Source organism: Bos javanicus, chromosome 17 (assembly GCF_032452875.1).
Source record: "Bos javanicus breed banteng chromosome 17, ARS-OSU_banteng_1.0, whole genome shotgun sequence".
NCBI classification, from domain to species: domain Eukaryota; kingdom Metazoa; phylum Chordata; class Mammalia; order Artiodactyla; family Bovidae; genus Bos; species Bos javanicus.
In genome coordinates, this window is record NC_083884.1 from 53,628,509 (window position 1) to 53,642,744 (window position 14,236).

Below are 14,236 nucleotides of genomic sequence, written 5' to 3' on the forward strand. Positions count from 1 at the left end.
GAAAATTGGAGGGATCCCTTTCCCCAAGGACCTGGGTCTCTTTCTCTCTGCTGTCAGACTAGGAGCTAAAAGTATTTTGAGAAAAGGCATGTTCTTAGAATTTTCATGTTGTGTTCATGCAGTCTCACCCACTGAAAGCAGTTCAATGGGTGTGGAGTGTTCCTGCTTCAGGCCCGAGGATGCAGAGAACTTAGACAACTGGAAAAGATGCCTGAAAGCCCCTGTGTTGCCTCCTTTCTCCATCTCCCCTTCCCACTCTCTCTCCCTTTCTCCCCTTTTCCTGCTTTGATCAGTAAGATAAAATCATCAGAATCAAAATAGGCAGCATCTTGTTCTGTTTGTTAATGTCATGCTTTCTTAGGGCCAAAGCAATGACTTTTTGGCTTTGCTTCCCCACCCCCACCCCCTGCCCTTTAGTTTATTCGCTTGAAGTGAGGTAGGTACTGTTCAAATTTGACATGACTGTGTGAGATTACACTCCAGACTGGATTCTGGGTCTCTGGTTCATGACAATGAACTGCAGACAGGAATTAGAATGTGAAGTGGTGCGATTGGGGAGTAAGGCTGCTGGCCCCTGATCTCGCTTGGCTTTCTTTCCGTTGACACTGAGCAGGGATGGGACCTTTGGGGGCATCTTTCTTTATAGCAGGGGCTACCCTCCTCTTCAGCCATTGGACTTCTTCCCCTTACGGTCAGGTGATACAGGTACCTGCTTGGACTATGTCATTCTGCATATAAAAGCCTGCATCTTGAACATGAAAATTACAAGTGAACTTGATAAGAAAAGCTTGACAAGAACTCTTAGAATGTCTGAGTGAAATGAAGGTGAAGAAAACCCTCTCTTTGGATGAAGCCTTGTTGAGAGTTAGTCAGCCAGCTCTAATGTGGACATCGAGTTTATGTTTCAGGACATGAGTTTACATTTTCAGGACTAATCCAGGAGCAATTCTGTGGACATGTCTACTCTAGATTCGAAATTCTTTCTTGAGTGTTGTTTTTTTTTTTTTTTTTAATGAGACATTTTTATTATGTTATAATTGTGTCCATTTCTTTGGAGATTCCCCAAGCCCTTTCTGTCCCCCCCAACCTCTCCTCTTAATTTTTAGACCCGTTCTGATTCCTCTTTGAAGAAAACTAGCAAAAGAGAAATGAGTCTCATTGCCTTGCCTTTTAAAGCAGCTTATTTTTATATCTCTTTATATTGAGTGGTTATAGTTTCTAAACCAGAAATCACCATAAATGAATATGTGGAAAACATAGAATAATCAAATGCATGATTTCCTAAAAATACAGCTCAGCAATATGATCCATTGTACATATGTAAAAAAAGCTGAAAGATTCTTGAATGCAAAATGATCTTCTGACAGTATTTATCATGGTTCCACAGAACCTTTAGAGTCTCTGTTATTTTTTCACAGTGTCTGTAGGCCAAAAAAAATAGCTAACAGTTATGTTTATTAAGTATTTCAGTCCAAAAAACTTAATATTTATGTCCTCACGGTTTAGTAACTGTTCAAAAAAAAAATGATACTCATTAGCTGAAAGCAAAAATAGTATTTGTAATTCATTCTTAAATAACCACAGTGAGTTACTATTAGGTTGCTCCTCATGGGCATTGCACATCCTATCAGACCTTGGACTTGTAGTGAACACTGCCACCCTCATTTTCTGTGCTGCATTGATTTGGGCTTTTTGTCCTGGCAGTGGCCAAAACCCAGCTTTGGAGAGATGTGACTGAAGGAATGTAGTGTCATTGTAAATACAATCCAAGGTTGAAGCTGAATTGCCTCCAACCTAGTAGTTTGCATAATGTCCAACAGGTGTCACTGTTTCCCTGCAAGTTATCTGCAGCACCCGGGGGTGTGTCTCCCTGCAGGGTTTGAGAAGCTCAGATTTCGTGTATTCAGGAAGAAATGTTGGCTAAGACTCCACGCTCCCAATGCAAGGGGCCCGGGGTTCTACCCCTGGTTGGGGAACTAGATCCCATATGCCACAACTGAGGGTTGAAATGCCACGCTAAAGATTCCACGTGCTGAAACAAATGAAGATCCTGCATGCCGCAATGTAGACCTGACACGGCCAAATAAATAATTCTTTTTTGTTAAAGGGAGGAAATATTAGTACGAGAAAGTATAACCACATAGTGAAACTGGAAAGTCAAGGTCAGGTGGTTAAAAGAGAGAACAGGAAATCCCCCTCCCCCTCATATGTTTAAGTAATTCAAGAAATTTCTCTCAGTAGAAACAGTGGCATTCTCCTCATGCCAATGATCGCTCGGTAAATGGCCTCGGACAAACGCTGGCCAAAGGTTTGCAGCTTCTTCTGGAGCCCCTCCCAGCCCCCCAGAGTCCAGCCTGCAAGATTGTTATTCAGCTTGTCCAAATGACCTCTGAACTCTTTAACAGAAGGTTCTGTTCTCTGTGTTTTCACATGACAGTTAGGCACCTTGAGGAGGTGTCTGCTGTGTGAAACAGCAGAGATGAGAGCAGAAACAGGTTTTCTCCACGCCTCCCCCTGCCGCTGTCTCTCCCTTAACTCCTGCTCTTCTCCCCTCTCCCCCTCTCATCCACTCTTTTTCTCTCTCCTTCTTCCCCCTACTTCTCTTTCTCCATGAACTTCTCCTTTCCCCCTTTTCTCCCCCCACCCCCGTGCCCTTTTTCTTCCTTTCTCTTATGTGTGTACTTGCATACTCACCCATTCACACATGCTTTGAAAGCACAACATGAGTTTCCTTTTCATCTTATCCTTGTAAATCTTTCTGGGGACTGGCAATCAGGTCCTCACAGCTGGATCCCTGGGTGAAATCACCTCTGCCTTTCATTCTAGAAGAAAGGTGAAGAAAATCTGACAAAGTTCCAAGTGTGTAAACTATGTAATCAGTTGAAGGAGGTCTGTGATTCTGTGGGTGACATCATGGTCACTTAATGGTGTGTAGAAGCTCAAGAAGTTGAAAAAAGTCTCATCCTGAAGTCTAAGGAACAGAAGATTGGCCACACTGTCTTCATGAGAAGATAACTATTCATGAAGTCCAGGTGGAAATGGAGTCTTGAGAAGTTGTGACCTGGGTCCTGCGGGATTTTTCCACCCGGCCCCCTCAGCCCAGCTCAGGGCACCTTTGATTTTGAGCCACGAACACCTTCCTGGTTTTTCTGTGGCCTCTTTACATCGGTGGGTTCTTTGTGACATTGACAGGCTCGAGGCATGCGCCGTCTTGTTTCCACGATGGAAATCCTTTCCTAAGCCTGGGCAAGCCTGCGAGCCAGGGCAGCGCTTTTACTCTGCGGAGGAGATGCCCGCCCTGCATGCACCACCCTCTCCCTACATCCCTCATAGCATCGCTGCCCTTCACGTCTTTAACTTTCCTTTGCAGTTGACCGAAACCTCCTCCCGTTACGCCAGGAAGATCTCCGGCACCACCGCCCTCCAGGAGGCCCTGAAGGAGAAGCAGCAGCACATTGAGCAGCTGCTGGCCGAACGGGATCTAGAGAGGGCGGAGGTGGCCAAGGCCACGAGCCACGTGGGGGAGATAGAGCAGGAGCTCGCCCTGGCCCGGGACGGACACGACCAGGTGAAGTCTGGCCCTGACCTTGTGGTGGAGATGGTGACGGGTTCTAGGCTGATCTTGTTGCGGAGTCGGTGACGGTTTCTAAATTGAGGGAGGAGGCTGGGCAGCATACCTGGTGCTCGGAGCCGGGGAGCTGATCTCGAGTGTGCTGAAATGAGCATAGATGTCTTTGCTGGGCTTGTTTGAAAGCTGTGCCCTGGGTCCCAGTTTGTATCATCATAAAGATGAAGTTCTGTTCTTCTTGAGTTTGCTGCGCTCTTTGGTCTTTACATCCAGGTCTCTTGGCCTGTCTGTTGTCAGATGAGCTTATATACCAGGACCTTAGCAGTGGTTACAACTCCTGTTTTGTAGATTATGCTTTGTATGAGTTTCAGCTTCAAAAAAGATGAGAGTAGAGACGTCCCTGGTGGCCCAGTGGTTAAGACCTTGCCTTCCAGTGCTGGGGGTACAGGTTCTATCTTTTGTTGGGGAGCTGAGATCCTACTTGTGACCAAAAAAAAAAAAAACAAAACACAACCAAAAAACACCAAAGCATAAAACCAATAACACTAGTATTTTAACAAATTCAATAAAGACTTTAAAAATGGTCCACCTTAAAAAATCTTTTAAAAAGAGATGAGAGTTGTTTTAGCATTACCCCCTTTTGCTTTAATGGTGTGGTTTTTCATCATCCGGCTCCCAGAAGTGCTGCCAAGAATAACCTGTTATAAGAGATCATAGAAAGCACTTTAACGTGACAAGGTTTTTGACTAACGCCAACCCACAGTTGTACCACTTAGCTGTAGCTCTTTGGAGGCACGTCTGGGCCAGCATCTGGGTCAGGAGGAGGCCACTCACTGACACCCTTGCCTTTCCCAGCACGTCCTGGAATTGGAGGCCAAGATGGACCAGCTGCGAACGATGGTGGAAGCTGCCGACAGGGAGAAGGTGGAACTTCTCAACCAACTTGAAGAAGAGAAAAGGTGATCCCAAAACCTGCTCTCCTTTTTAAACCACCTTAGGGAGCGCTTTCCCATCCACAGCCTTGTTGGGGTCAAACCCTTGGAACCAGAGGACTGACTGTATGTTCAGTGGAGATGGGATTCCCCATGCTGTGTGAGGAGGGTTTGCTTTGACTTGGCTTTCTTGAGAAGTTTGGAACCAGATAGATGTGCCCTGATGAACTGAGCAGCTGTGTATTGAGTACCAACTGTGCACCAGACATCCTCTAGGGGATGGCCCGAGCCAGTCCATTCAACCCTGGGGCCCACCTCAGCCATTCCTCGAGAGGGGATTTTTTTTTTTTTCTGGACCCAGTTACCTGGTATTTATGAAACATTGTCCACGTATCTGATGAAATTATGTGTGTTGGGGAGCAGGGTAGTGACAGAGGGGTCTTGACCTCGAGAAACTTACTGCCTTTAGAGGAAAACACAACTCTCAGTTAGAGAACTATCCAGGGCAGGATGAAATCCAGTGCTCAAGTGTGTGAGACAAAGAGAGCAAGCTTGTTTTTCATAGAAGGACTTTTGAGGCCATGAGCGAACAAGCTCTCTGGGAAAGGTGTCTGCGTGAAATCGATTGACTTGTCTCTGGGTTATGGGACATTTGTCCTCAGTTGCACTTAATGCCATCTGCTGTCATTTCTGATCACAGTGATGTAACTCAGGGGTCTCTAGAATGACCAAGTGCTCAGGAAGATCACAAGCACTGGCTGTGGTGGGAGGTACGAGATGGGGGGGTCATACATTCAGTGCTTCACTGAAGAGATGACTAGCCACTGGGGAGGAAGTTCTCCTTGAATCTCATTCATAAAAACGGCTACAAGTGGACAGGACACACTGACAGACCCTTCCAGGCCCCTCTGAAGGCCAAGGCCCCTGTACCACTTGCTTGGGTTTTTATTTTTTATTTTATTTTTTAATTTTATTATTTATTTATTTATTTATTTTTTGCTTGGGTTTTTAAACCAGCTCTTGCTGAGCTGACTTCTGGACAGTAGAAATGTTCCCTCAGCTCTTCAGTAAACTTGGGGGCATCAACCTCAAAATTCTACTGAGTAGAATTTTTTTATTCTAAACTTTGTTAGAAATGCTAGTGAATTTTATTTATTTATTTTTGCACGTAGCTTATGGACTTTGTCCTTCTTTTCACAATCCATAGGGTTGCAAAGAGTTGGACATGACTGAAGCGACGTAGCGTGATGATGGACTTTGTCCTCCTTTTCTTCCTTCTCGTATACCCAATTTTGTAAAGATTCATAGTGTGGGTGTTACCCAGGTCTTGTAAATCTTCCTAATATCATATTTCATTGACTTTGTGATGGCATTGATCAAAACCCACAGCCCTTATCAGAGATTTTTATGATATGGTTGGGGGGAAAAAGCTTGCATTTTTAGAAGCAAGAAATAGAATCCTTGATCGCCTCTCTCCCAAATTATTCCCAGCCTTTTTCTCCCAGCCTTGGAACAGGTATTCATGTTGTCCTGGGAATCTTTGCATAGGGAGCCTGCTGACCTCACCCTGGAATATCTGATGTGGGTGGTATAAAGACAGACTTGTTTTTTGTACTACTTTCCCCGCTACGTTCTGTTACTGGAAAGCAGAAATTATAGACTTCCCTTCTCATACCTGTCTCTATGGTGATCAGACCTTTTCCTTCCAGGTTGATCTTGTCTTGATTAGATCCATTTCTGGTGGTTGTGACCTGGGGAACCAGTTGATTTTCTCAACTCTTCCCTTTCTGGGATCCATACCTGGTTAAAACTTTGGCATTTCCTAAATGGAGAAGAGCTCTCCTCCACTTTGTGGATTTATAAACCAGAGGCTTTAAAATGCATTTCTTCATTTTCTACATCTCTAAGGCATTTCTTTCCATCGTCATCTGCTAAATTCATCAGGACATTGATTTTATATATATAATTTGGGGAATAAGGCAGAGGTGTTCCTTAGTTAGTTTCTTAAGTATTTCGTTTTGATTTTATTCCACAGGAAGGTTGAGGACCTTCAGTTCCGGGTTGAAGAAGAATCGATTACTAAGGGCGATCTTGAGGTAAAACCCCACCAGCCATCTAAAGCTTCTGCGGGTGCGGTATTCAGAAATTTGGATAAAACCACTGTGGCCAGAACAGGCAGCAGAGAGGGTGGCAGGAATCCCCACCTCTGGGCTGTGGGCTATGGCTGAGGGGCTGCCTGCCCTCCAGCCTGTCACTATGCATCTCAACTCTGGTAGCCGGGTAAAATTTTCACTACCCTTTTCTCATGCTTCCAAATTTAAAACCTTGCATTGTAGTCAATCAAGTCATAAATCTGGCAGTGTGTCCTAAGTGAGACTCTACTTATTCTTCCCCTGATCAGAATGGCATTTTAAAGAGCATTTTTTATTTTATCATGATGGTTCAGAACACTCTCAGCTTTCCTTTTCTATTGAGCAGGATAAATCCTTTATAACCCTATAGAAAATAAATATATGTTATGGTAACTGATTTTTTAAAGTATTAGTAATTACCAGAAAAGAAAAAGCAATTTTTATTTCATGGCATACTTTAAATTCAGAGATTTTCCTTTAGCATCAACTTTTCTCATCTCTTAACAGTTATTCAGGACTTCCCAGGAGGCCCAGTAGTAAGGAACACACCTGCAGTGCAGGAGACCCGGGTTCGATCCCTGAGTCGGGAAGATCCCCTGGAGAAGGACATAGGAACCCACTCCAGTGTCCTTGCCTGGGAAATCCCGTGGACAGAGGGGCCTGGTGGGCTGCAGTCCATGGGGTCTCGAAGAGTCAGACATGACTTAGTGACTAAACGACGACAGTGATTCATATGAATTTTTTAATAAGACCCCAGAATTAAATGGCTTTGATGCTTTCAAACCACTGCTAGATGTATGACAAATGCAAATTTAAAAAATTTCAAATTTAGCAGATTTTTGGTACTTTAATCTGTAATATCTTAATAGAAGTTTCTTGTCTGTGCAGTTCTCAGAATACACATTTTTGCTACCATTGCGATTTTAGAGTCTACTGAATGCCCACCCCATGCTTGAATTTCAAAGCCCTTCCAAATAAGAAGGCTGATTTCTTTTGAAGTAAATGTATCTTTACAATCAACAAAGAGTAAGGGAAACATTTTCTGAGGTCTGCTGTTATAAGGCCCAGAATGTAATGGATTATGAGTAATTTTGACAGCTATCTTCCTCACTCATTTCATATAGAGTCACACTCCTTTAGTTGACTTCTGTGTTGTTCTCATCCATTTAAAAACACCCCAAAATCTCATTAGAAGTTTCATATCATCATCTAATTCATGTCAAATACAGCCTACAATGTTTTGAGGAGGAGCGAGTTAAAATATTGATGTCAGCACTAGATAGGCTAGTATGTCCGGTAAACATGTAATTAATCAAAGTTATGCTGAAACCCTAACACATATTGAAACTCTAGTTGAATGTCTCTTTTGTTGTTAATTTTTTTATTTTTTTACTGATAGCAAAAGAGCCAGATTTCTGAAGATCCTGAGAATGTAAGAGGGCACTTAACTGTATGGATACTTTCCTTGTTAACACAGATTGATTACAGATTAAAATGCTTATTGATACACTCAAATACTAACTGCATAATCTGACCTTGAGATATTGTTCTTAATATTTCTGTGCATGTGGCTTTCAAAGCAGTTACATTTGAATCCTGAAGAAATTGTATGTAATGACTAAGTTCTGTAAACCCATTTGTCTAACACACAGGCACATGTTTGTTCTATAAAGAATTTTGGCAAAAAGACAAGAATTATGTCTGGGGGCCCAACCTACTTCATTTAATTCATAAGGCCTCTAGTTTTAATAGAATTCTTCCAAAATATATGATAGCTGACCGAAACATAAAACATATTAGATGAAGTTGTTACAGAAATTCTGGGGTAAAATTTCCCCAAGTTTCATTTATTCCCATTAGAATAAAGGAACACGAGTCCCAGACTGATTGCCTTTTGTGTGAGCGCCTGCTGCTGGCCAATGGCTGCCAGTGCGGCTGACAAGAAATTCGACTTCAGTTTGTTGGGTCAGTGTTTCCCCTAGTTGGTGAAGCTGGAGGCAAGCATTCTTCAGTGAGGACACTGTGTTTTAAATTTATTATTCTTAAATGCGTAATTGGAGGATAATTGCTTCACAATGTTGTGCTGGTTTCTGCTGTACAACAAGGTGAATCAGCTGTAAGTGTACATATATCCCGTCCCTCTAAATTTATTATTCTTGAAGTGAGATTTTTTTCTAGTAGCAGTGCCACAAGGTATGGAGATGTTTTTTTTTTTTTTTTTTTCTTCCTCCCTCTCTTTATTATCAAACACCCAATTCAGGTCTTACCAGAGTGGCTCAGAAGCGATCTTACCAGAGTACTTAAAAGCATGGCCTCATGGCGCACCCTGCTGGCCAAGATGCCAATTGAAAAAAACCTGAAAGCTTCTTCCTCTTCTGATTGACCACCATAAGAGAAAGAGATTAAAACAAAGGATTTTTCTTCCCAGCAGCTGAAATAGACAACTCAAGACTGAATTTTTTTTTAAAGCCTCCGTTCCAAAGGGTTCCTTTTTGTGCAGCTACTTCAGTGATCTGGGTCTCTTCTCTGCTCCCAAAGTAGGCTCCTTCTGCTGCATCCAGAGTCAGTCTGCATGAGGCCTCCCTCCTGCCTCTCCTGTGCGCTTCTCGCAGAGCTTTGGCTTTCCCTCTCAACTCCCCCACCCTCCATGGCCCCAGGACGCTCCTCTTGGGATACTGTATCCTGGTCTAAGAAAGTAATAATCCTAAAAGCAGGGTGGGCCTATCCAGCCAAGCATTTCTGTGACATACAGGGAAGGACAGGGAGGCAGCTTGCTAGTTCCTTTTGCTGATGGCTGGCCAAGTGCAGTGCAGAGCCCAGATCGTCCATGGGCACTCTCTCACCAGTCGGGAGACACCCAGAGGATCTCGGAATGGGGAGAAGATCACGTTCAGTGGGTATTTGCTTTTTATCTGGCAGTAGTAGCAACTTTTTGGGCTCCCCTGGTGGCTCAGACAGTAAAGAACCTGCCTGCAATGCGGGAGACCTGGGTTCGATCCCTGAGTCGGGACGATCCCCTGGAGAAGGGAACGTGTACCCACTCTGGTGTTCTTGGGGCTTCCCTGGTGGGAAGTGACCTTTTACCCAGAGGACACTGAACTCTGTGTCAAGAGAAGAAAGGTACTGTTGCCTTTGCTTCTTCCAGTTAATTTTGCACTTCTGTTCTTGCAACTGTGACCCCAATTATTAAAATGTAGATCTGGATGAGATTCTTTTTTTGTGAAAGCAGGTAAATTGAACAGCCTCTGTCTAAGGCACATCTGGGGCTTCCCAGGTGGCACAGTGGTAAAGAATCCACCTGCCAATGCAGGAGATGCGGGTTCGATCCCTGGATCGGGGAGATCCTCTGGAGGAGGCAGTGGCAACCCACTCCAGTATTCTTGCCTGGGAAATACCATGGACAGAGGAGCCTGGTGGGCTACACATTCATAGGGTCACAAACATTGGAACATGACTCAGCAACTGAGCATACACACACAAGGCACATATAGATGAAGGGGACTCTCCAAACAATTAAGTTTCTTATTTTTATTTCATTATTTTGTTGAGTGTATAGACTGAAAGAAGCGAAGAATTTTTACAGAAATTTTTTTGTTTACTTTGAAAATATTCTATGATGGTTTTTTATACCTGGTTCATAAGCAATCTGACCCCTTGAATGCATTGAAATCCCTAGAGTACCCCTGGAGTGAGTAAAGATATTTATAGCATAAAAGATTCTACTTTCTGCTTAAGCTTTGCCCTGCTTTCTGTCACTTTAGGGTTTGTTGTCTTTTCCCTTATATTGTCCAGACAGAGCTATCCAACTAGTTAAAACCACAGAATAACCAGAAACTGCCGGGGGAAGGTCTGTCGACAGGTTTTATCAGTTGATTACATTGCTAACCTCTTCAGTTGGAGAGGTGAGTGGGAAAAGAGGTCCGTTCAGACTGATCTAGATGATTTCAAGTTGATTAAGATTCTGCCACACTTAAGACTGTTAGAAAGAGATGGCCCTCTGGGTTCTGCATCAGGTTCCATCAAAATCTGAGGTTTTAAAACATGTGAGGATCTTACTGGCTCTTTTTGCATGGAGTTGAAACTCTTGCCTTTCTGTTGAGTCACCATGTTTCTTAGGTCTGAGCTGAGGCAAAATGATTGTTTTAGGATTAAGAGTATGAGCCCCTTCCCAGTTCCAGCTAAACTTTTCTCCTGCTGTGAGCTCCAGGGATGGAGGCTCTCAAGCATAACTGTCACTGAATTTTCTCTTTTAAATCTAATCCCCTTCCTCTTTTTTTCCTTGTGACACTCTTTGGAAAGCCCACTTTAATGGCTCCTCACCTGTCATGTATGGGAATGTTGCTAAGAATCCCAGATCCTTCTCATTCATCTCAGCCAGCACCACTGGTGTGGTTTCCTTAGCTCCAGTTCCTAGACTTCCTTCATTAGGTTTAATACTTGACCCTTGCTCACATCAAATTGTATGCAGAAGTACAGAGATCTGTGCTAGGAACTTACCAACCAGATGTAGACTCATGACATTAATCTTGTCCATATTTGGGTGATGGATGTCCAGTTTGAGGGCCAGTCTACTTTTTTAAGTCACTGAGTCAGTTACATACACATTAATGTCAAGAAGCTGTTGTGGGGAGGAGGGAAAATGATAGATTAGAGGAATATTAACTATTCTAATTTGTGCTGATAAACTTCACTTATCAATATAACTTATATTTGGCTGCATGCATCTGACACTTTTCATCTTGCCTCACGTGTTTTCCATGTTTTCTTTCTCAGTAGACTAGCTCATGCCCCCTGCCCACCTCATCCTCTGGTCCATAGTGTTCATCGTCACCCCCCGCCTCTCCATCTCAGCCCACCCTCACCCTTCTCCATCACCCTTTCTGTTCACCCTTTGGCGGAAGGTACTGGTGGCTCAGCCTGCATGCCGCGCCCTTCTCCTCCTGTGCTGGCATGTCACGGTGGCACCGTTGTGTTTCTTCCTCTTCCTTTTTACTAACAGACGCAGACCAAACTGGAGCATGCCCGCATTAAGGAGCTTGAACAGAGCCTGCTCTTTGAAAAGACCAAAGCTGACAAACTCCAGAGGGAGTTAGAAGACACTAGGGTAATGGTTTTCACTATTTAACGAAGCCGATCCATGTTTGTGAACGATGGACCCCGCGGGTGACGGGCCTTGCAGTTGGCCTACAGCCCTGACCCAGTGGTTCGACTTGAGTCTGCTGGTCCTGGTACCGCCCAGGTCCTCATGGGTGTAGGCTGATGGGTGGGCCCAGGTGCTTTATGTCGAACCTTTTGTCCAAGGTGAAGATTCATTCCTTTGGTTAATTTGGCCAAAATCATCATCTAAAGTCTGCAGCTATGCAGACTGCGTGGACAGCTACAGCTGCATTTGCGGGTCTTTGTATGAATACCAGGAAATAACCTTTCTCCTGTTTGCCACCAGCAGTCAATTGTCCTCTTGTTCTCATATTCCTAGTGGGTTTTCGAAGTAATTTTTTTGTTATTGTTTTACTTTAGCTCTCTTTTTCTGCCTTCTTCCCTGACCTCTTGGGTGAAGAGAATGGAAAACATTGGCTCCTTTTAAAGAGAGTTAAAGATTTTCACCCCAATTTTTTTTTTTCCCTTGGCACCTAATCTCTTTGTATTTCTGTTACCCAGTAGGTTAAATTCTCAGTGGTCAGGAGGGAAAAGTGTGTTGGGAACAGAATGACTTCTGCCAACCCCCAGCTCACAGTGTTTGGCCCTAGGAGGCAGTGCATTAGTCATGTGTTCACTTGAAAAATGAAAAAAGTGACATTTCTTTATATATACACTATTCCCAGCACTTTACAAATGTTAACTTAGTCTCACCACAGTCCCACGAGGGAGGTAGTAGCATTGTCCCCATTTTACAGATGAGTGACACTGAGGCACGGAGAGGTTAACTAATATTCCCAGCTCACACAGCTAATAGAGATAGTGGGGCCAGGGTTTGCATTTGGGCCATTTGACCCCAAAGTCTGTGCTCTTAACCACTACAGGATGGAGTCTGTCTATTACAGAAGTCGTTTTGTGCTAAAAGATTTAAGAACTAATCTGAGTCACATATAAGAAAACATGTATGTATGTATACCTTTTAAATCCTGAATTTGACTGTCAGTAGCTAAATCACCAAGATCCTTAATTTTAAAATTTCAAAAATTATTGTCTCTAATCAAATTTGGTATCCTGATTTTTTTTCTTTTGAATTATTAGTGTTTGTAAAAAATTCTCTTCTCAAGAAATCATTAATCTAAAAAAATCTAGAAAATCAAGTCATTTTTCTTCTCTAAGTCATAAGTTTTTTATTTTTTAAGAAGAAAGAAAATGTTCTCAGTTGGCCTCAAAACTAAAGATGTCTTCTGTGTATTTGGTAAGGAAAAAAATCCTGGTAATTTGGTGCCAGGCATTTGTTACCTGAGAGTCAGACTTGATCTGGGAAATACAAGGGACTGATAGGGAGACTGAGCCCCTGTGGTGTGGCTGGCTACTGAAGCAAGGGTTTTTGTTTTTGTTTTTTTTTAACTTCTGAAGTGCTCTCCTATACAGCTTTGTCAGCAAACAATTTTTTTTTTTTTAATTTCTGTGGATAAGAAAGCATCCATTCACAGCACGATTTATTCAAGTATTTCAGATTCAAACTGTTGCCTTTCTGTAACAGTCCTGTTGATCCTCACTCTCGGTCTGCCAAGTATGGAACTAACTACTGACCCATATAAATTTCCCATCACCCACATTCCTTTTTGGGAAGTGCTGTAAAATTTCTCTAAGCCAGTAAGCCCAGTTTATAAACAGTGTGCTTGGTGCTGTAGAGACATTAGCAAGAATAAGAAACAGTAACCTGACTTTTATGGTGGGAAAGGCAGACACAGATAGTTTCGCCCCGGGGCAGATTTGGGGAAATAAAAAATAGAAGTGCTGTGAAAATGCTCCACAATCAAATTATTATTTTCCCTCATTTTTTACTTGGCATTTCCTTAGTTTGACTGTTTTGTTGTGACTGATTTAGAATTAGTGCCCTGTTGGGTTCAATTTATTTGTATTATAGACATCGTAGCAATGGAGTTTAATAATGTACCTTATTTTGTGGTAACAAGCTCTAACAAGCTCTCCGAGTCCTCACCTCCCCACCTCCACCCCAGGAAAAGCTAAGTCAATGAATTACCATCTTTCAAATACCTACAATCCTGAAACACAATTACAGCCAGCTCTGAAATGTCCAGTGACTTGATCATGCAGTCTTGGGAGTCCCAAGTGCTTTATTTTCTTGTTCATGGTCAACCCTTTAGTCTTTATCCACCTCACAGCCTGTGTTTGGGCCAAGGGGCTGAAGGACGCATACATCCATTGCCTCCTGTCCTGTTAAAGGCAGTGAGGGAACGAGCCTTCACCCTGCAGGACATTTGATCTGTGGAATTTGGGACTCACTGATGTCTTGAAATCATTCAAGATCCCCTTCTATTTCCCAGGTTAGCCCAATAAATAATTTTTATGCCCGAAGCTACCATTTCCCACATTTTTTATGCACCGAACTGATTGTCTATCAGACAACAGAGAGAAATAGCTTCCTAAGAATAAAAGGACGC

The 14,236-nt window shown here is 43.0% G+C and overlaps 1 protein-coding gene across 12 annotated transcripts in view; it reads left to right on the forward strand.

Annotated features, from left to right (window-relative positions):
* CLIP1 (CAP-Gly domain containing linker protein 1) overlaps nt 1-14,236 on the forward strand; it is a 116,868-nt gene that overhangs the window by 50,833 nt on the left and 51,799 nt on the right. For 6 of the 12 annotated variants that reach the window (XR_009730366.1, XR_009730367.1, XM_061384705.1 and 3 more), the window contains exons 6-10: nt 3,371-3,568; nt 4,424-4,527; nt 6,536-6,596; nt 8,032-8,064; nt 11,632-11,736. Coding sequence is in view for 10 of the 12 variants with exons in the window: in XM_061384705.1 (XP_061240689.1) it covers nt 3,371-3,568; nt 4,424-4,527; nt 6,536-6,596; nt 8,032-8,064; nt 11,632-11,736 (501 nt within the window). In the remaining 2 variants the exon portion in view is untranslated. The remainder of the gene's footprint in view (nt 1-3,370; nt 3,569-4,423; nt 4,528-6,535; nt 6,597-8,031; nt 8,065-11,631; nt 11,737-14,236) is intronic. The other 6 variants (XM_061384708.1, XM_061384713.1, XM_061384710.1 and 3 more) reach the window with 4 other exon arrangements.